Source organism: Alligator mississippiensis, chromosome 1 (assembly GCF_030867095.1).
Source record: "Alligator mississippiensis isolate rAllMis1 chromosome 1, rAllMis1, whole genome shotgun sequence".
NCBI lineage: Eukaryota > Metazoa > Chordata > Crocodylia > Alligatoridae > Alligator > Alligator mississippiensis.
The window spans coordinates 407,833,708-407,854,533 of NC_081824.1; the positions used below are offsets into that span (position 1 = coordinate 407,833,708).

General features: G+C 38.2%; 1 protein-coding gene across 4 annotated transcripts in view; it reads left to right on the forward strand.

The window, feature by feature from the left end:
- Positions 1–20,826, forward strand: part of WBP4 (WW domain binding protein 4) — a 44,904-nt gene that overhangs the window by 17,922 nt on the left and 6,156 nt on the right. The window contains exons 8-13 of one of the 4 annotated variants that reach the window (XM_059724109.1): positions 4,479–4,645; positions 5,625–5,854; positions 8,389–10,115; positions 15,528–15,604; positions 17,077–17,123; positions 18,912–18,989. In XM_059724109.1, coding sequence (XP_059580092.1) covers positions 4,479–4,645; positions 5,625–5,854; positions 8,389–8,596 — 605 coding nt within the window. In that variant the 3' untranslated portion in view covers positions 8,597–10,115; positions 15,528–15,604; positions 17,077–17,123; positions 18,912–18,989. Of the gene's footprint in view, positions 1–4,478; positions 4,646–5,624; positions 5,855–8,388; positions 15,605–17,076; positions 17,178–18,911; positions 18,990–20,826 lie in introns of all 4 variants that reach the window. The other 3 variants (XM_059724147.1, XM_059724073.1, XM_019500505.2) reach the window with 3 other exon arrangements.

The following is a 20,826-nucleotide window of genomic DNA, read 5'->3' on the forward strand; positions in this document are numbered from 1 at the left end:
AAGCCCTTATATCTATGAGCTCTGAGTTAGGAGGAGTATATTAGCACAGATATTATTGCGGAATATCTGAGCTCCACTGTATGCAGGATAATAGAGTGCCTTACAGAGAATCCGTGTGCTTTTCTGTTTTTACATTGCAAATATCAGGTGTAGAAAGTCTTTTCTTCCTTGTTGTCTGCAGAACTGTCTTGTATGAACATGGTTTCTCTTAATATCCTTCTGATGCATTAAAGGGAACGGATAGTGTTGGTTTTTTTTAAACAAATAACACCAAGGCCAGCTTGTAATAGGGTTACCCATGTTGGTAGTGGAAGCTTCAGCAGCCCTTTCATAGTAATGCTCATTTCATTGCTATCAGTAGCACAAGGTTTGAAGAAAAATGCTACTATAGAAAATGCCCTACGCAGGGAGCTCTCTTAGTCCAGTGGTTCTCAACTTTTTTGTACCAGGACCCATTTGTAAACATTGGCCAGTCCTGATCCAGTACCCCTCACTTCCAACCTGCTGCCCCCAGACCCTAGCTCCCAGTGTGTGTGGCAGGGGATAAGTGGGGCGGGAGGCCTGGAGGCCCCCAAGCAGCCCCTTGCAGGCTGCAACTCTGTCAGCCTGCAAGGGAAAAACCACAGCTTTCCACGTTTTTCTCCTTTAAAAGAGGATCCATTTTTAAAGTTTGTTGATCCTTTTTTAAAGTTTGTTCGTGACCCTTTCATATATTCTTGCGGTCCACTTTTGGGTCATGATCCACAGGTTTAGAAACACTGTCTTAGTCCATGGTGGAAGAGGATGGTAGTGTTGACATATCTAGCAGAGAACCTTTCTTAAAATGTCATGATTTTGAGTAGAAGAAGTTGAACTAGCAAATAGCTTTAAACAATCTAATTTAAAATCCTTTCTTGGGCTGAAAAAATGAATCATGCTTTTTTTTTTTTCATGCTACATGAAAAAAACCTAAAAGGACCCTTTTCTTCAGACAGAGTAAATTTTTGTTATATCACAAATTCAGCATTTATCTGGGCTTCCGCAGAATGTGTAGTGATTTAATTATGTTAACAGCCAAGAGAATGAAAGTTGAAACAGCTGAGACCAAGAGTGATTTTAATCAGTTTCTTTTTAAGATGCTTTGATTTTTTTTCTTTTTATCTCCTATTTAACTGTAATGACCAAGCAACATTTTGTAGTAAATAAAATCTTTGTAAAAAAGATTAAAGAAGCCACCTTTCACTTGCATCTTATGCATGTAGATTAGACAGGTCCTGAGATAATCTAAAATGTTTCTCAGGTAAAAAAACAGAGAAAATCAAATTTGATATTATTGATATTTGTAAGGAAGCACAAAAATAGCTTTTCATGTATGCAAAAATATGTTTTCATTTCAAGAAGTGATTTTAAAAATCATGTTTAACTACTTGTAACTTCAGGTATATCGTCTGAATTTGTATGGTGTTACTTTTGGAGGTTTTACATGAATAGGTAACCTGTATGAAGTTCTTTGTAACCATTTTTGGAGGTGTATTGTTCATACTGAGGAGATTTTGAGGATACTGTTCATCTGTGATCATAATACAATTTTTTTAATGTTTTTGAAAATTCACATTAGCCCTGCATTAGCTTTCAGCTCATTTTGTGTTCTAAGACCAGGACAGATGTCAACAACATTTCTGTTTTGTTGTCAAAGGCTCTTTAAGCCACTAGATGTCAGTCTGATACACCTTTACTTACTGAAGATAGCATAAACGGAAAGTGTACTTTCTAATGTTTTGCACTCAGTGATATTTCTAAAAATGTATAAATTTGTGAAATAGGCATAGTAATTTTTTGTTAATGTAAATGTTTACTTCCAGCAATTTTAGAGAATTGATAGATTTTCTAGAATTAAACTGATTTGGTCAATCAAACAGAATTTGTTCCTGCAAACTGTTTTTCAGCTGTTCATATGACTGTAGGAATTTTTTTAAACTCCTTACTGAAACACTGCATTTGAAGTAGTTCATAGAACACCACATCCCTTAACATTTTTAATTTAAACTAAGGTCCTGTTCCCGAGCTGTTTCAGGGCATTTCAGATAAATGAGGTTAGAAATATGTAAACACTGCTCTTTAATTAAAGCACCTTAGTTGTTCTGTATTCTACTGACTCAGCTAGTTATAGTTTGTGGAAGGAGGTGTTGGCTTTGAAACCTGTACACGTTAGGGTAATCAAGACAAGAGGTTGTAAATGCACAGCCAAAAATTTTACCAGTTAAGAGCCATGTGGGTTATATCTGTGTTTATCTGGTTTAGTGCTGAAGGCAGGGCAGCTTTTCACTTTGTAGACTAACTAAATCAGAGTTGTATAGTATAAGCTTTCATAAGCAGCAGGATTACTTCGTCAGATTTAGTGAAGGGATGACAGGAAGCAGAGTTGCTAAGGGCCTTGTTACACATTACACTTAGGAGGTGTTTTATTTGCATCATAGCAAACATTACTACAAGGTAGAAAGTTTTTTGAGCAGTCTCATGATAATGCTTACCACAGTCTAAATAAAACATGTCCTAAACATTGGAGCTGTAAAGAATCCAGCGTGCTCAGGGGGCTGTGCCTGACAAACAACTGTTTTGTCAGTCCTAGCTTGCCCCACTGCACTGGAGTCTCCTGATCATTTTACCTCTGTGGAGCAGTTGGGTGTTAGCTCAACATGTGTTAATAATACAATTTGGAGCCACTTCTCACCAAAGAAGTCCTCACTTTGCTACACTAGAATGGCATTTAGCCCATGCTTTAGTGTTTTACTGCTTGAATGCTGAATGCTCACATTTTAAGTGTAGTTAATATATCCTAAGCGTAACTTGCAACAAGGGCCTAAAAAGAAAGCAGTGGTTAGAATACAAAGGGTAGGGAAGGAGGGTGGGAAAAGGAGGCAAGGTGGATAGGCAAGAAAAAAATTCAGCAGTTAACCCATAGGGGTTATAAAAGCTAATCTAGGTAATGGGGTAAGGATACGTAGTTGTGGTTTGGACCATACCTAACCCAGTGTAGTCTTGTCTGCAATTTTCCATTCAAGTTCATTTTTAAAGTTTTGTTGTCTCCGAACGCCACTCTCAGATCAGTGATGGATTCTCCTAGGAGAGTTAGTGTTCTGGCACATACTACACGTCTTTCTGGAATTGATGTCAGATCAGTTTTCATTCATTCTGGCTAGGGACTCAGGCTAGAAGCTGCAGGGCACTAGAGCAGCCCTCTCTTACCTTCTATGGTGCTGAGCTGGGGGGGCGGGGGGTGGCCAGGCCTTGGCAAGACACTCTGATTACTAACACTGCATTTATCAGCTCATCAACAAAACAAAAGTCTCTTTCTAGTTCAAGCTCTTAAACAGCTTTTTCCAAGGAAGGAACAGAGGGACATTACCAGCTGACCTGTTGATTAGCTGCAAAAAGCCTGAAGTAGCCACTGTTCTGTCTGCCTGTCCCAGTAAAGTTGGACACACACACACACACACACACACACACACACACACACACACACACCCACCCACCCACCCACCCATTAGCTAGCATACCACATGCCTAGGGTCCATGGGGTTGGGTCCATGCTGAGGGTGGGAGGGAGTAGAGAATTCCTGCTTCAGTACCAAGCAGGCGATGAGGCGGGGGAAGCCAGGCAGATCCTGCTGTGCACGTGCAGTCTCCACCAGAGCTCTGGCTGGCGAGCAGGTGGGCAGGGCCAACCCTGTTTTCTGGAGCAGACAGCCCAGCCCAGGGTTGCAAAACATCTGGGATGCTGGGGGACTCTGGTTTAACTTAAACCAGGAAGGGGTCTGGGACAGAAGTTCCATAAACCAGTTTGACCCAAATCAGTTAAGTCTGGTATTAAATTCAACTAGCCATTTTGAAACTGGTTTATGTGCACTGAACATATGTTCTGTTACAGATTTAAACCAGTTTCTGATCACTTAAACCAGTTAGTGTAATGTCTGTCCCTAGCCTCTGACAGGTAGGAATCACTCTATCTGTCCAATGTAGACAACAGAGGGGTACTGTATGCAAGTGATTGCATATATGATGTTGGTGTCCAAGAGTGCTGGAAAATGGTAATGCATAATTGCTGTAGTTCCTGTTGCATTGTTATAGTTTAATTAACCAAATATGACAAAATAATATTTTTAATTGAAAGTTATATAACATATACATTTAAATATAAAATATTTCTACTCTAATAACAAGATTAAATGCATAGTATAGGCCAAATTGCAACAGTCCTCACCAGAAGATAAATATAACTCAAGTGACAAAATTAGTGTTTAGCAATAAAGTATAGAAAAATAATGTTAACCTAAAAAGAACACAGCAGACGAAAAGGAAAGTCTTTTGATAAATTCTTAACTGCACATGTACGTGAGGCTAATGCTGTTCCTGATGTTGCCTAATCTTGTCAAAACTCACATGACTTTAGACTGCAAATGGAAATGTTAATAATATGATTGTCTAAATATGTTGAACAGTGTCAAAATGGGAGAAACCTGAAGGTTTTTTTTCACCTTTAAATGAGAGCAGACAAGATGACATTCGTTCTAAAGCACTCACAGCAGCAGCTTCAAAGGTAGCTGTATCACGTACTGAAAAGGGAGGTAAAAAACATGAAGTACAGAAGCCAAAAATAAACTTTAAGGTAAGTTTTACCATTGAATTGCTTTATGTACTTTATTAATGTTATAGGATATTATGAATTCATCTTTCTAACAGACCACATTTATTGTAGTTAGACTTAGCCTTATTGATTATTATAAAAGCAATTTCTTGAACAGTAATACAGGTTTTAATTTATTAGCACATTAGCAGCAATGCTCCTGGATACAGAAAACAGGAGAACCTCCCCTTCAATCCAAGTGGCTTGGATGTTATCAAAAATGTTTATGGTGTCCAGAGAAGATTGGTTTCTCCATTAGATTTTCCACACGTTGATACTGACTTCAATATAAAACTATAATTTTTAACTCTAACTCTTAAAAATATCCAAAAGCAATGAGGTTCTAAAAGATCAGACCATTTATCTGAAAAATTTACCTGTGTTTAAGCATCATTTCAGAAGATAAGTGGTAGGATGAAAGTAGTGTCCTAAGCAGATGCCATCCTTTCTCACTTCACTTTAACTGTAAATTGTCATTATGGTCCTGAGAAGATGAAGTAGTTTCCCAAAGCCATTTGCTGGAAAATTCCAGAGAGAGTTTTCACTGAAATGTAGAAATGGATAAATGCAGATGCTCTAATATAGTACCCCAGACTTTTTCTGTGTATCCATTTACCTGAGCTTCTACCAAATGTTATCCATAAGAAAATTATAAGGCAAAATATGATCAATTGTTTGTTATTTTGGATTTGCTACCCAGGTCATCTTCAGCTGTGGTAGATGGGTCTTTTGTGTTTCAAGTATGCAAAAGATGAATGAGTCTTGGTCTTTGTTTTCTGGATTGTGTAAGAAGCATATTAAAATTCTTCTACAATATGAAGTTTGTTTATTGCCTGTTGTTTTCTTTGTTTTAAAAAATAACAATTATGGATGATAAGAGAGAAATAAAAGAAGTGAAGTAAAGCAACATTATATTTTTATTTAGGCATTTTTTGCTTAAGGTGGGTTTTTTCCTCCTTAGAGGAAAGAGGATAGTATTGAAGAAACAGAGGAAGAGACTCCTCCCAAAGCTAAAAAGATAAGCCTTTATGGAAAGTGGCAGAATGTGAAACAAGGTGGTGAGGAGGAAGAGGAGGAGGAGGAGGAAGAAGATGACTCTACATCAGTTCCGCAAAAAACATCCCACAGTCTTTCTAAAAAGACCAATCCTTATGGAGATTGGGAGACAGTTGCAAAAGAGGAAGTCTCATAGTAAGTACCAGTTATCATAAGTAAGTTCAGAGTAAACTTCACAAAATGATTGTAAAATGGATTGATGTCTTCCAACTAGTCTCAAATACCATTAACCAGATTTTGCAATTAAGTTTTAAGGTATCATTTCTGGTATGCATTCAAACTGATTGAGCATTCAACTTGGGATATTTGAAAATTTAGATCTGATGCATGTATTTTTCCAGATCCAAGCAGGTCTTCAATACACAGTCATCAGCTAGCTTGCAGCTTAAGCGCAAGACAGAGTCGAAACTCAGAAATAATCTCTAGGTAGCTAGTAATGGAGCTTCAGATTATTCAAGTAGCTGCTATGGTTTATGAGCTTCTAGCATAATCTTTTTAGTAAATTAATTAAATAATGCATGATGCTATAATAAAAGAGTAACTTCTGTTAACAGAAGTGTGCATTTCACTGATACTGGCAAATAGAGCAGGGGAATTGAGAGGCAGGAGTCTTAAGATTCTGTTCCTGACTATCAGTGGCTGGTTAACATCAGATAAGACATCAAACTCCTTTCTATCAAAAAGTTTCCCTATCTGTAAAAAGAGGTTAGTGACACTTACATACATACCTCACAGAGGTCCTGTAGAACTTTGTTAATAAGATGCTTAGATAGAAAGTGCCTGGATCATAGGACAAGTACAAAAGTTGGACAGCCATTTATTCAAAGGCATATAAAAGAGAACGGCAGTGTAAACATTAGCTGGGTTGAGTATAATTGAATATAATCTAATTAAGGCTATTAGCCTTTCTGAACTGGTTAGCTGTCACACAAGGCAGACTTGAGTAGTTAAAGTCCATTTGCATGGCTATTATCTACACTTCTTTGTCTTTTTTCAAGAACTGCTGTGATGCAAGAACTCTTTATCTTAATGGCAGCTTAACACATAACTGATCAGTATATGTATCCTTTGTGGCTCATTGGCTAACAATGGACGTACCTCTGATTTTTCAGAAGAACCAGAAACCTTTGCCAACAGTGAATCTGTTGCAACATGCTAGAGGGATGAGTTTTGATTACAGGAAGGACACAGTCATAACTTTCTTTATTGACTAAAACATTCGCATCTTAGCAAAATTTTTAAGTTTAACCTACAAAAATTATTGTTTAATATTTATACTGACAGCCTGCTCACCCCATTGGCTTAGCCCCAGCAGTAACATAGCTATAGACAGCTTAACATTCAGATTCATTTTTGAGTTGTTAAAGGAACTGTAAAAAAAAACAACTCCCAGCTGGAAAACTAGTGTTGAATGAAATGTATATATTTGATTGTATATTTTGATTGTCATTGCCTACTTTCTCTGTAGTGTGTGGTGGAAAATACAAAACCTCAGAATCCCAATTCATTAGGGTGGCAAAGGTTAGTCGTTAGCAGGAACAAAATTTTCATATCTTCTCAATCCTCCCTTCCTTAGCAATTCTCAACCCAATTAGCAGATTCAAGCAATGCTATTTCAGAGGTGCTTTTTAACTCTGTTTAGACAGAACTCATGGAATAAAAAATTTAATTACGTTCTTTTAAAAAAAAAAAAGACTGATTTCATTACTGACTCTTTCGATGTGTGTAGTGAAAGGCAAGGATATCTTTTGGCAGCATCTTTTAATGGACCGGCTTCATAGCTGGGATAGAGTTAGACAAGCTTTTGAATGCAAGTGACCTGAAGAAAAAAAATTTACATTCAAAAGCTTGTGTAACTCTATCCCAATTATGCAGTTGGTCCAATAAAAGATATTACCCTAAGAAAACCTTGCCTCTCACACAGTTCCTGGACCATCGTGGCTATAACGTTGCTCTAACATTGCTATATGTAAACAATATCATGTGCACTCCATGGTAGAAATTATGTACCAAATAAATTATTTTCTTTGCCTCAGGGGACTTGCTGTTGCACTGCAAAAGCTGGAATTGTGCAGAACAATACGATAGAGAAATGCTGTAGTGCTTGATTATTGCAATGTTTCTTGGGTAATAGGTATAAGACTTACTACCTGCAGCTTACTATCAAACCAGGCTTACTACCTGCAGCTTGTGGTGATGTCAGTGGCAGAGATTGCCGCTTGGCACCTTGAGTTCAGCTCTTCTGGCCTGTTGGCTAAACTTACTAAGCACATGCCAAGTATGGTGCTTTTACGTCCCATTCCTACAAACTGTTAAGCACACACTTAACTTTATGCCTGAGTAGCTACACAAATACTGACTTTTATAGGATTACTTGCAGGAGTAAAATTATGAATGTGATGGATTGTTTTCACTGAGGTCTGTGTTTGTTATTTTTATGTCCAATGTGCCAGCTTAACTAGGGAAAGTAAAATATTAACTTTTTCTCCATATTTACCATATTCACTTAATTACAAAGATGAGCAAGTAGACTTTGTCCAGTTCATACCTTTTCAATACAATTTGCAAAGCTGTTTTGAAAATAAAGTTCAGACCTTGTTGTCTGCATTCCACATTGCTGGTCTTGATCTTGTCAAGTAACTTTTCTTTATTTTTAACTCTGCTTCTAGTGAAAAAGTGGACTTAGAACTTCCTAGTATGGATAGTGACCGTCTACCTCCTCCAGTGCTAGAAGTTCCAGAGGATGCAAAAGTGATATTTAAAGAAAAAATAGTCACATCCCTTGGAGACCTGACAGAAGGGATATCAACCTTTAGAAAGAGAAAATTTGAAAATGGAAAATCTAGAAACTTAAGACAAAGGACAAGTGACCAGTAATACTTTAACAAATTGATTTAGTTGTTTTAAGTAAAGAGTCAGCGTAAATATTTTAACGACCTTTTTTAAAGAAAAAGTTAGGAATTAAGAATTTATAGTTGTTAAAGTGTGTTGGCTGTGCATTGTAATATTTGTTTTATTTTGATTTCAGTGTGATTACATTTTGTTTTCTGAATGGAAGTTTATGTTGTATTACTCATGCAATATGTTAAATAATTTGTATTTTTTATTTCAACTATATGATCTGAATTCAGTTTGCTTAGTGTCTGTTGTTTTAGAATTTTTTGTATAGTTTGACTCCCTTCTTAGCTAAATAGAAATATAGCAATGTACCACTTGGACAAATTTGGTATAGAATTTGTATGTGTACACAAAAAGTGAATAAACAACAATGAGCTACCACCAATGCTTTAGGCCAATGGTTTTCAAGCTAAAGTACGCATACCCCCAGGGTTATAGGTACTTTGCTAAGGGGTACATGTCTAAATTTGAATAATGGCAGTGGATTTTCCAATTGACCAGTGCATGGTGAATAACGGCATTGCTGTGCATTGTCATCAGTATTGACATTGATCTTAAGGAATGAATAAGCAATATTTTGCAGGTAAAGGGGTACACAGCCAAAAGTTTGAAAACCACGGCATAGAATCAAGCTCTAACATTGCATATGCAGAGTAGCCTTTCAGCTAATGAGTAAAAGATATGTGCCTCTGTGCTTTGCTTTAATGGTTGTTAAACTGCACATAATGATCATTCATTCATTACAAGCAGAGTCTGAGATTTTCCAAAGTCAAGTTTAGAGGGTTTAGCCATGCATATAGCTAGTCATTTCAAAAAGGAGATTCAAAGGTTTTGAAAAATCTCAACCATAGTGTTTTACTTTGAGCTCATGGAATGTGTGTGTGTGTGTGTGTGTGTGTGTGTGTGTGTGTGTATATATATATTACAAGTGTACAGAAGATTCAGACCTTGTCCTCACGAATAAGTTTGTCACAATACCAGTACTGAAAACGCATCTTTAGTTGCAGACCTCTAACATCCTCTCCATCATGTTTTTACAATATAGTTCTCTCTCCTTGAATTTTCATCTATTTACACAGTTAATTTCTTTTCTCCATTCCTTGTTTTCTTTGTAAGCCAGGACTGATCTTACCCTGACTCCATAAATGTGTCTTGTAGGTAGAAACATGCTCTAATACCCAACACTATTTAAGTAGCTGTTGCTTGTTTAAAGTGTTTAGATGAGTGCGCTATGTAGGTGCAGACGGTGCCAAGTCACTGATCGTAAAAAAAAAAAAAAAAAAAAAGTGCCCAAGTGTGGTCTAATAGCAACAATAGTTAACTAATCATAACAGCTGAAGGGGAAGAAACCAAGTGCACAGTTGTTTCGAACATGTGCAAGAATTTTGGAACAGGAAATTAGAAGAATAATAAACATAGCTGGTGGCAGGACTCTCACAGAGCTCTTTAGGTACCCATCTGCGAGAAGTCCGCGATTTAAATGATGAAACATTTTAAGGTTAGTGTCCTAAAATTCACAATTAGAATTCATTTTTCAAATGATGAAATTGTCTTTGTTTAGCGTCAGTAAAAATCTGTAGGCTGAAAAAGGAGATGGTGGTACACAATGCTTTCATAACTATTGGCTCTGTTCTTCTGACACAAATCTAATGATCGACTAGTGTCTCCCACTGTAATGTAGAGTCCCCACTTCTAACTTTTGTTCTAACAAAGTTATTCTGTGCCCAAATACAGTGTGAGATACTTCCTAAGTGCTAGTTCTGTGGAAGTTTTGACTAAGCAAGGAGAGCAGAACTAGAACTGACCCATAGTACAGCAGAGATTTAATTCTTTTTTGCAGTTCTATGGCATCTTTTGGAGGTACAGAAAGAAATTAAGTGAATGGTTCTCAGCCTTTTTAGCCTCAGAGTGTGTGCTCTTAGTTTTGACTCATTCTTTGACTACAGAAAAATAATAAAGCAATTTTGTTGCAGAGAATTGAGAGAGACCACAATGGGCCAGAATATTTTTAACACCGTGGATTCCCATTTGAAATATCTGGGTTTATCTTATGAATCATGTTTGTGTATCTCACAGCGCTAACTTTGCGAGGTACCCCACAGCACCCTCATAAGGTGCCTCGCAGCACCCTGGGTGAGAATCCATTGAATTAAGTAATCAAGTACTTAGTCAACTGTGTTATTTGCATAGCAGGACAAGAATGAAATGTTTCTTCCAGTATATGTGTTCTGGGACAAATGTCAAGGGACTCCTTAATTTCCATCCAGAGACCATCATTTAGAGGTCCCACTTTTCAGTATGTTCACTGAATGCCTCCTTAGTCATAGGAAAAGGTAAGTTATCTTCGTTCAACACTAAAGTAATCAGTATACTGTGCAGTAATGAGCATGCAGAAACATAGGACTGGAAAGGAGCTCCCTGCATGGCCAAGTCCAGTCTATATCACATTCATAAATGTATTGGGTTAGGGTTTTTTGCTCCCCATTGCTCCACTTGTGAGACTGCTCCAGTTCCCCAGTAACCTAATAGACTGGATCTTCTTTGAATTTCCAGTACAAACTTATTCATGGCCATTTTATATCCAGTTATTTTTATGTTTACATTTTCAGTAACCTAAATAGCTCTTCTCCCTCCCTGCTGTTTACCCCTGATGTGTTTATAGGCAGAAGTCATATACTCCCTCAGTGCCTTCATATGATAAGATCTCCATTCCTTTAACAATCCTAGTAGTCCTTCTCTGCACCTGTTTCATTTGAAATTATCCTTTTTGAAGGTGAGATTTTACCAGTACCTTTTACAAGAGTAATAATACTTCCTTCTCCTGGGAATACCTCCACTGATACATCCTACAATTGCATTTGCCTCTTTTGGGGCTTCACTGTATTGGCAGCTAAGTCATGTTGTGATCAAATAGTACACCCAGGTCCTTCTCTTCCTCAGCTATTTCCCAGTGATGAGTTCCCAGATTATAGTATAAATTCTTGTTAGTAGGTCCCCATCTTGTCCTACTGAATTACATCCCACTCCTCTATACTCAGTACTCAAGGTTAACCAGTTTCTATACCAGCTCTGTTCTGTAATGACTGTATTCTCCACCATATTCATCCTTATTGTACCAGGATAATTAATGTAAATGTTTAACAAAATTGCTTCCAAGACTGATCCTTGAGGAAGTCCACTGTTAAACTCCCACCACCTAATACTTCTGCTTTCATCACTACCTGTTACAATCTTCCCTTTAGTCAGTTCCTTTCCCACTTTCTAACTCCTGTATTAAACTCCCCCATTTCCCATCTCAACTACTAATTTCTAATAGTAACTAATAATTGGTACAGTGTATCAAATACTTACTGAAGCCCCTGCACACAGGATTTGCAGTATTTTCTTTGTCTAGAAAATCTGTTGCTTTATCAAAAAAAACTATCAGCATGGTCTGGCACAGTCTACCTCATTGCATTTCATCCTGCTTTCCATTTACCTCCTTGGACTGTATTTAATTATTTTTCCCTTCAAAATTCATTTTAAAGCTTTGCAAACTATCAAGGTCCAGATAATAGACTTGAAGTTACCTGAATCATTCTTTTTTCTCTCCTGTGTTTTAAATATAAATACTCTATTTGGTATTCTCTGATCCTTGTCCTGATTTGATGCATGTATTAAAAACACTTGCTCTAAGGGTTGAACTTTTAGAATTTTGTAATGGAGAGTATCCAGATTCCCATTCCTCTCCCTGTCATGAGTACATTAAGCTCTTTGACTTCAGCTTCTACTTCAGTTGTGCTAATTTCCATGTCAAATTTCTGATTCCCATTAGTAATCCTGCCTTTGCTCCTATGTTAATCAGTACCTTTACTGAAAACTGAAGCAAATGATTCATTTAGGTTTTTGGACCATGCTTTACTGAATAATGCTCTACTTCTTTCCTTGTTCTCTCTCTTTTACTTAAAGTTAGCAGGGGGGGTGGAGCTTTTGCTGTTAGTTTTAATATCATTGTCAAGGTCTAACTTAGCTTAACTTCTGACAATTTTGCTTTATCCGTACACATTCTGATGCAGCTTTATTTGTTTGATCATCCTTATAGACTTTCTTCTTAATCCTCTTTCTTTTTTGAGGTAATTATCCGGTTAGGTCTGGAGCCTGTTAAGGAGATAAGCTTACTGGAACTTGTTTCTTTGAGGAGCTGCCATATAAGGTTATCAGAAACCAAAGGCCTTTGTAACGTGTTGGGTTTAACAGATAAACAAAAAGCAGCATTACCCTCTTACAACGGGAAAAGGAGTTAGATGTTTTCTATTCACGATGATTCATTATGGCTGCTTTCACGAGGTACAGGTCTGTGATTGACTCTAAAACCTATGTTCCTCTTATAAAATACGTCTGTTTTGAATTCTACCCCATACTAAAAACATATTTAAATTATTATCAGCATTTTGTAGTATAATCTGGGCTGTTATAAAGTTGTTTCATATTTAGATATTGTAGCTTTTAGACCACATAAGCATTTTTCTTTCTTTTGTACCTATGCTAGACATTTCCTTTCTTGTATACAAGGGTTACCTTAAATAAGAAATACCATGAGCTAGGGTCCTAAGATGATGCACTATAGGTGGTAATAACATGTCCTACTGATATGGTAGGACAATGGGGGCCAACCTTTGTGGCAGGTGTGCTACAAATTAGTCTAACACCTTCTCCAAGTGTCACTCTGATCTGCTTCCCCTGCCCAATCTGCTGCTCAGCTTTCTGCTCCCCTTTTGTTCCTTGCCTGATCTATTCTGCTTTTTGCTTCCCTCCCTGTGCTCCCTGCCTGAGTTGCTGCTTTACTGCATATTTCCCTCTCTGATCTGTGCGCCATGCACAAAGGCTACCCTCTGTGCTACTTGTGACAATTGTGCTGCGGGTTGGCCACCGGTTGGAGCGTGTTCTCTGCATTGATAAAGAAATCCCTTTCTCTGTTCTCATCTTAGTAAGTTTAATGCTGTTGGCTCACCAGAAAATCCTCACGTGCAAAATAGTTAAGCTCTGCATATCTTAATTCTTCTTTAAGTTGAACTTGATCAACAAGTTCTAACTTGTTGAGCAAAGTAGTATCAGGTTAAAGTTTGGTCAGCAAACCATGAACATTTATTTCTGATCTGTTTTCTCATCGCCCAGTATGTTTTGCATTCCATTATATTATTTGTCTGCCTATACTGTAAGCTCCTAGAGCTCCTTATTGTAAGCACCTAGAAGACAACCATGTCATCCTGTATTTTGTACAGTATCATAGACAGTATCACCATTAGCAAAGACTGTAAGAGAGACAGACATGGTATGGTCTGGCAGATACTATCATGGGACTTGGTGTCTGCTTTTGATTTCCTCTATGACCCTGGGCTAGTTACTCCACTACATGTATTCCCCCTTTTATCTGCATTGTCTGTTTAGATCAGGGGTCAGCAACCTAAGGCCCACAGGCCAAATGCAGCCTATGGAGTAACTCTATTTAGCCCTCAAAGCTAGGGCTTCTGCAACATTTTTTGTGTGGGGAAGAGAAGTGGCAGCTGAGTTGACAGGGCCTGCTCACCTTGGACTGAGCTGGATTATTTCAACCCACCACTCCTTAAATGTAGATTCTTTGTCTAGCTAGTGAGAGTTCGGCTGTATAAAAAGCAAAAATTATTTGTACAACAGGGCCCGATCTTGGTTGCAGCATCTAGAGGTTAATGTGATACCAGCCCTAAATCTGAAGACACATTTGAAAGTCTTGGCATTTGAAAGCCAAGCTTTCCTGATCTGGAAGACTATTTGATTTTGATCCATTGTAGAGATAAATTCGTGCTGCAAACCAAGATCCAAATTGTAATACTCAGATTTAGTGCTTGGGGTCAGGCCTTTCTTGGGTCATGACATAGGCTTGAATTCAATATACACTTGTGAACATCTCTCTAAAAAACATCACTAATCCTAGGAGCATTCAAGTTGTCTTTTCTAATGCATGTTTGGATGTTTCATAGCTTTCTAAGGCAGGGAATAAAATATATATATATTGTTGTTCAAATCAGCTTTTCTTCCTTTCTCAATTAACCACCAACTTTTTGTTACCGCTATTCATATCATTCAGATCATCAGCGTCACCCTTGAACTGCCTTTTTATGATCTCTCTTTTATGCACAAATCTACATATTACCAACTGTGCCACCTTGCCAGTGTACAACTTTACCTCAACTGTGCAGAGATCTTCCTTGATATCCTTTCATTGACTGTTATCATTCTCAGATCTCCAGATACCAGCATATGCTGCAGGCAGGTGGCAGTTCTCCCTCATGGACAGAAGCACAACTTCACCCATTCTCAAACATTGCTTAATAGTTTCAAGATTGACTTCAAATGCTTTTTTATTCAATTCATCATTTCCCTCTTTGTTGGTGCAGAAGCTGCCATCTTAGTAGCTCCTGCCATCTATAACTGCCTTTCTGTGTTTGTCTCATCAGCATCTACCTCTTGATTCCTTTGTCTGCTGATTACCTTTTGAATTGTATAATCTTCTCTGTGATTATTGAAACTGACTGTAAAGCATTTTGGGATATAGTCTAAAAACCTTGCTATACAAAAATAAAGCATTAATGCATTGTAAATATAGTAAATTGTCTCCATAAATCTGATCTGTCAGGTGTAGTAATCATTCACAGTTTCCAGAAAAAAAAATGTTATCAGGCAAGTTTATTGGTATGGTAAATGTAGAAATACTGGTATTCTGTATATTGATGTTACATATTCTGGCAAAAATTATACATTCTATTTTATTAGTGAAAGTCTGTTTGCAATAAAAACTAATGATACAGCGAGGAAGAACGGAACAGTCAGAAATTATTTATTTGTCCTATATACATTGTTTGCGAAGTTAAACAAGTCATTTTTATTTCAACAGTTTCTCTCTTTCAAGTACAGAACAATGTCAGCTACTGAAGGGAAATTTGTATGAAAGTGCTGAATACAGCCTAAGAGGTAAACCAGCTGCAATTCTCTTACTCATGTAGTTCAACATTTTTATAGCTACCAGTGAGATTTAGACGCACGTGTTCCATTTAAAGGTTAGTCTAATTCTAAATATGAACTAAAAGCCTTGTTTATTATAAAAATTCTATTCTGTTCTGGGTTTGTTTTGATACTTGTGCTTATCATTATAGTGTTAAAGCACCTTGGAAAATTAGGGTTGCAAGGGACCTCAGGAGGTCATCTAGTCAAGCCTCCTGCTCAAAGCAGGACCACCCACAACTAGATCATCCCAGCCAAGGCTTTGTCTATCTGGGTCTTAAAAACCTCCAAGGATGGAAAGTCCACCACCTCTCTGGGTAACCTGTTCCAGTGTTTTACTACCCTCCTAGTTAGAAAGTTTTTCCTAATATTCAACCTAAACTTCCTTTGTCACAACTTGAGACCATTGCTCCTTTTTCTGTCATCTGCCACCACTGGGAACAGTCTAGCTCAGGGGCGGGCAGTTATTTCAGGCAGAGGGTCGCTTACTGAGTTTTGGCAAGCCATAGAGGGCCGCATGACAGGCAACCAGGGGCAGCTAAATATTAATTTTCTAAATTTTTTAGGTGCCCAGCGGGCCAGATAGAACGGCCTGGTGAGCTGCAGGCTACATTTTGCCCACCCCTGGTCTAGCTCTATCCTCTTTGGAACCACCCTTCAGGTAGTTGAAGGCTCCTATTAAATCCCCTCTGTCTTTTCTTCCACAGACTAAATAAGCCCAGTTCCCTCAGCCTCTCAGAAGTTATGTGCCCCAGCCCCCTCACCATTTTCACTGTCCTCCACTGGACTCTCTCCGATTTGTCTACATCCTTTCTGTAGTGGGGGGGACAACCCTGGATACAATAGTCTAGATGTGGCCTCAGCCATGCCGATAAGAAGTAAATAATCATTGCCCTCGATCTGCTGGCAACATTCCTACTAATTCAGCCTAGTATGCCTTTAGCCTTCACAACAGTTAACAATGGTGCACTGTTGGCTTGTATTCAGCTTATTGTCCACTGTAACCCCTGCATCCTTTTCTGCAGAGTGGCTGCTTAGCCAGTTGGTCCCCAGAGCCTGTGCATTACTGTCCTGATGCATTACTGGTAATGCATCAAGCAGTTAACTAGAAATTGCTTCATTCAGTGCACCAGTCATGAGTAACAAATTACCTTGAGTTAAAGTAGTTAAATTTTAAATTCTTACAAGAACAAGGTTATGGTTTGTTGTAGCTACTACTTAGCAACATTCAAGGTATATCTGAAACGACTTTTTCAGGTAAGCAGATTGTCCTCAAGTTTTCTTCACAGATACTGAACTTCTGAATGAAAAAAAAAAATCACTCATTAATATTAAGGTAAAAAATTCTTAAAGAGTAGGCACGTACACGTAAAAAGATGTTATTGCATCGCTTTTAAAATATATATACTGCAGTAAATTTGATTGGAAAAATTCTTTTACAGACAGCCAAGCAACGTTTCAGAAGTATACAAAGAGGCAGAAAAAGAAGGTAAGATCTGATCAAACAGCTCTCCACATATGAAAAAGATTGACCTGTCACATTGTAAGTAGGAGATTATTCCTGGCTTTAACTGTATTTATGTCAAATTTTGGAAACATTCATAGGCATGGCATTACTAAAGACACTGATCAACACAGACAAATAAAACAAAGAAAAAAGCTTTGGTTTTGTAAAATGTAAAGTTATTGTGTTCCTATTCCAAGTGAATTAATTCATTTATTGTTTCAGGTGTATAAATCTCCCCATTGTATTTTGTAGATGATAAATGAAGATAAGGTTTTCATTAAGATATTGAAGCTTTTCTGTCTTTATCGGAGAGAAAATCTGTATTTCTACTCTCTTGCCTGTGACTTTATTAACCTTAATAATCTTTTTTTTTATATGTTAGTCTTTCTCCATAAAACATGTTTAATAATCTACACATAAGAAGTATATCTAATTCAACAGTGCTATATGGAAGTACATCTGGATGACCAGTTTGATGAGAAGTCATAGATTTTAATGTCCCTTAGCATCACTCCTGCTGTCCAGCTTAAGAAAATATTGTCCTAGTTCAGCAGCCAGGGGAAGAGTATAATAATATATGGTTTGAATTAAAGGAGCAGACTAGATCAATGATTCAGCTATACATTTCATGAAGATACAGCACCTGAGTATACTTTAAGCCTCCCTATCAGACCAAGATTCTGGATAATACGTCCTTTTGATTATGCATTTCCAATCAATTGAAAAAAGTTTTCTGCTTTGTGGGAAGTAAACCACAGAGAAAAGCCAGATGTTAGGGGCTAAATTTTTAAAACCTGGGCTTCCTTATATACACACTACAACAAAACATCAGTGTCTGTGTCAGAAACAGTATGATCCATTTAGCAAGTACTGATTCTACTGAGAAAATTGACTGATCAAGTAGGTACCTCATATTCCAGCAAGAAAAAGGTAAGTGACTAGGCAGAAGAGAGGTTCCAGGGATCATGCAGAGAAGTCCTAAGAAGGAGCTCTTGGATTAGCAGATCTGAGGAGAAAGTTCACATTGCTCCTCATTTGATTGTACTAGTAATTCGTTTCTTTGTTAATATAGCTAACCTCAGGAAGGGGGAATTTGGACTTTACAGTACATAGACTGTGTGTGCATTATGAAGTTCACATACAACTGAAAATGTGGAACATGCAGAAAAAATGAATATTTAGTCATGCATATTTACAAGTTCACTTCACACTGGGCTCAGATTAGTACCATCACAAAATATTGGGGTAACAGAGCTTTTTAATGAACATTTCAAACAATGGGGAATTGCCTCAGAAAATTTAATTATTCCATGACAAGTACAGAGGTTGTGAAACAAATTTAAAAAAACCCTAGGGACAAAAAGGGTTCTGCTATCTCTTATTTTCCTCTTAGATCTTACTAAGTGAACACCTAAGAATTTATCAGATTGCCTTTCCAAAGGCTCTTCATCAGGGTTTCCTTCACAAGTTTCCTCCATCACAGAATAGGATACACTCAGATTTCCATAGTAATGAGATTCCCTTTTCTTTGACAACCCTCTGTGATGGGACACAGTGGTCATATCCTCTGCCCATTTGTGTCTCTTGGCTTTCCCAAGTCAGGATGATGAGCTGATACAAAATTGAATAGTAAATGCTGTAAGCATTTAGAAACCATTATTATAGATGCTTCTGGAAAAAATGTCTCTCTCATAATTTCTGTGGAAATGTATTATTGCATTATTTCCACCTGAAAATACTTGCTTATCTTTCTCATTGCCATCCTGACAGCTGCTATATTAAAAGTAAAGAAGTTTGCCAGATGTTCAAGTGGAATCTACATTAAAAATGCCAAATAAAGCCCAAGAGGTAAACAAAATGTACAATTCTTCAGATAAGTTGTTTATTTTGTTTGGGATGGAAATGTCTATCAAAGACTTCAGACCGAAAGCAGGCACTTCATAGACTGACTGTCTCAAAGAGGCATAAAAACTTCCATAAGCAACAATCTGCTTCACCTATGAAAGCTCATACTTCTCTGAACCAGTTAGTCGTGCTGCCCCACTCCACCTTCTGCCTGAGTTCAGACTAGCACAGCTAGCTTCTCCTCTCTACCATACAGTATTTCAAAGAAGGGAATTGTTGAGCTTCTTTTTTTAAAGTTAAATTGTGGGTGATACCAGTCTGTTCCAAACTCATGCATTTGTAGTTCACAGAAATAGAAAATAGATCTTTGAATGCTTTAATGCTGCCCCAAGTAAAGTGGGGGTAACACGAATCACAAACAAGCAACTTAAGAAGACTAGTTTATGCTAATTAGAATATGTACTTTTTAATACACAGTAATATTGACACTCTTAATTCTCATAGAAATTGCTTTTGGAAGCGGCAAACAAATCTGATACTGTACTGAAAGTTGTTTTTTATTTATTTATAGTACACTAGCATCCAAAGGGTAAGTAGGTAATGTAAAGATATGAAGAGAAAGCCCTTGCTCTAAAAGAGCTTCATTCTAAAAAGAAACACAAACAAGATCAGCATTATAGGTCTTAAGGGAAGATAACCCCAATACAAGAGACAGGAGTACTCCCATGGCAAAGAGCCAGCCTCTGACTCCTACCTCAGAATATGAAGCTTGGTCAAGGAAAAGAAAATGAGATCTGGGTTCATATAAATGTCCTGTGTAGGAGGCAGTTTAACTTGATAGAGTCCAGAATGAGGTGAGTGCAGAAGTGCTTCCCATCTAATCTATGTTGCCCTTGAGAACCTTTGAAGTTGCTTGTGGCCAGAGGAAATTGAAAAGTTAAAAGATGAGAATGATGCATTGTTGCCCACAGTATTTTACTTGCTCAGTGCTGCCCAGAAGCTAGCAAAGATTGGAGACTACTGGCTTAAAGGATAGGTACTCAAAGGATGTGGGATAAATGCAGTTTATTGGATGGTTCCAGTTTCCTATACTTACCACATCTCTGCATGTGGCATTCATGTACTTTAGCATGCATGTATTTTATGCACGTGCACTTTCTCCTTCAGTATCACTATAGTTTGTATTCTGACTTCATGCAGTCAGGGATTGCAACAAGATCAGGGCACCATGACACCCTTTGGTGGCCTCTCACCCTGGCCCCTACTCCAGCTCGCCAGGGTACCCTCCCTTTCTGCCTTGCCTGCCACACCTAGATGTTATTTGTAAGGTTTTTGGAAGCTGCTCCCAGAGCAAGCCCAGTCTAGCTCTGCCTTGCCTCTCGGCCACTACACAGTGGCCCTCCTGGGCCCTATTAGTGCTTCAAGTCACCAGTTGGCTTATGAGCTATTCATGGCCTCCTTCCACCCCTGCAGCCACGTCCATGCCTCAGATGTTACTAGAAGTTGTCCACTGAGACCTCTGGTCTGTCCATCAAACACTCCCATCAGCCTGGCAAGCCCTGGGCCCTGGCAAGTCTCTTCTTTCCCTGAGCCCCTGGCTTAGCTTCCTCCCCTTCCACCAGGCTTTGGCCTTCACATGCCTCCTATGGCTTTTGTCTCACTGCTGCAGCCTTAGTTCTCCACCCCCCTCCACCAGCCTTCCAGGGACCCTGACCCAAGCTTGGGGCCTTTAGTTTAGTCCCAGCCTGCAGCCTTCTGGGTCCCCAACCCCAGGGTAGGCTGCCAGATATAGGCTGAAGTGGAAAGGGCTAAGGCCAATCTCATTACACCAGCCTTAGCC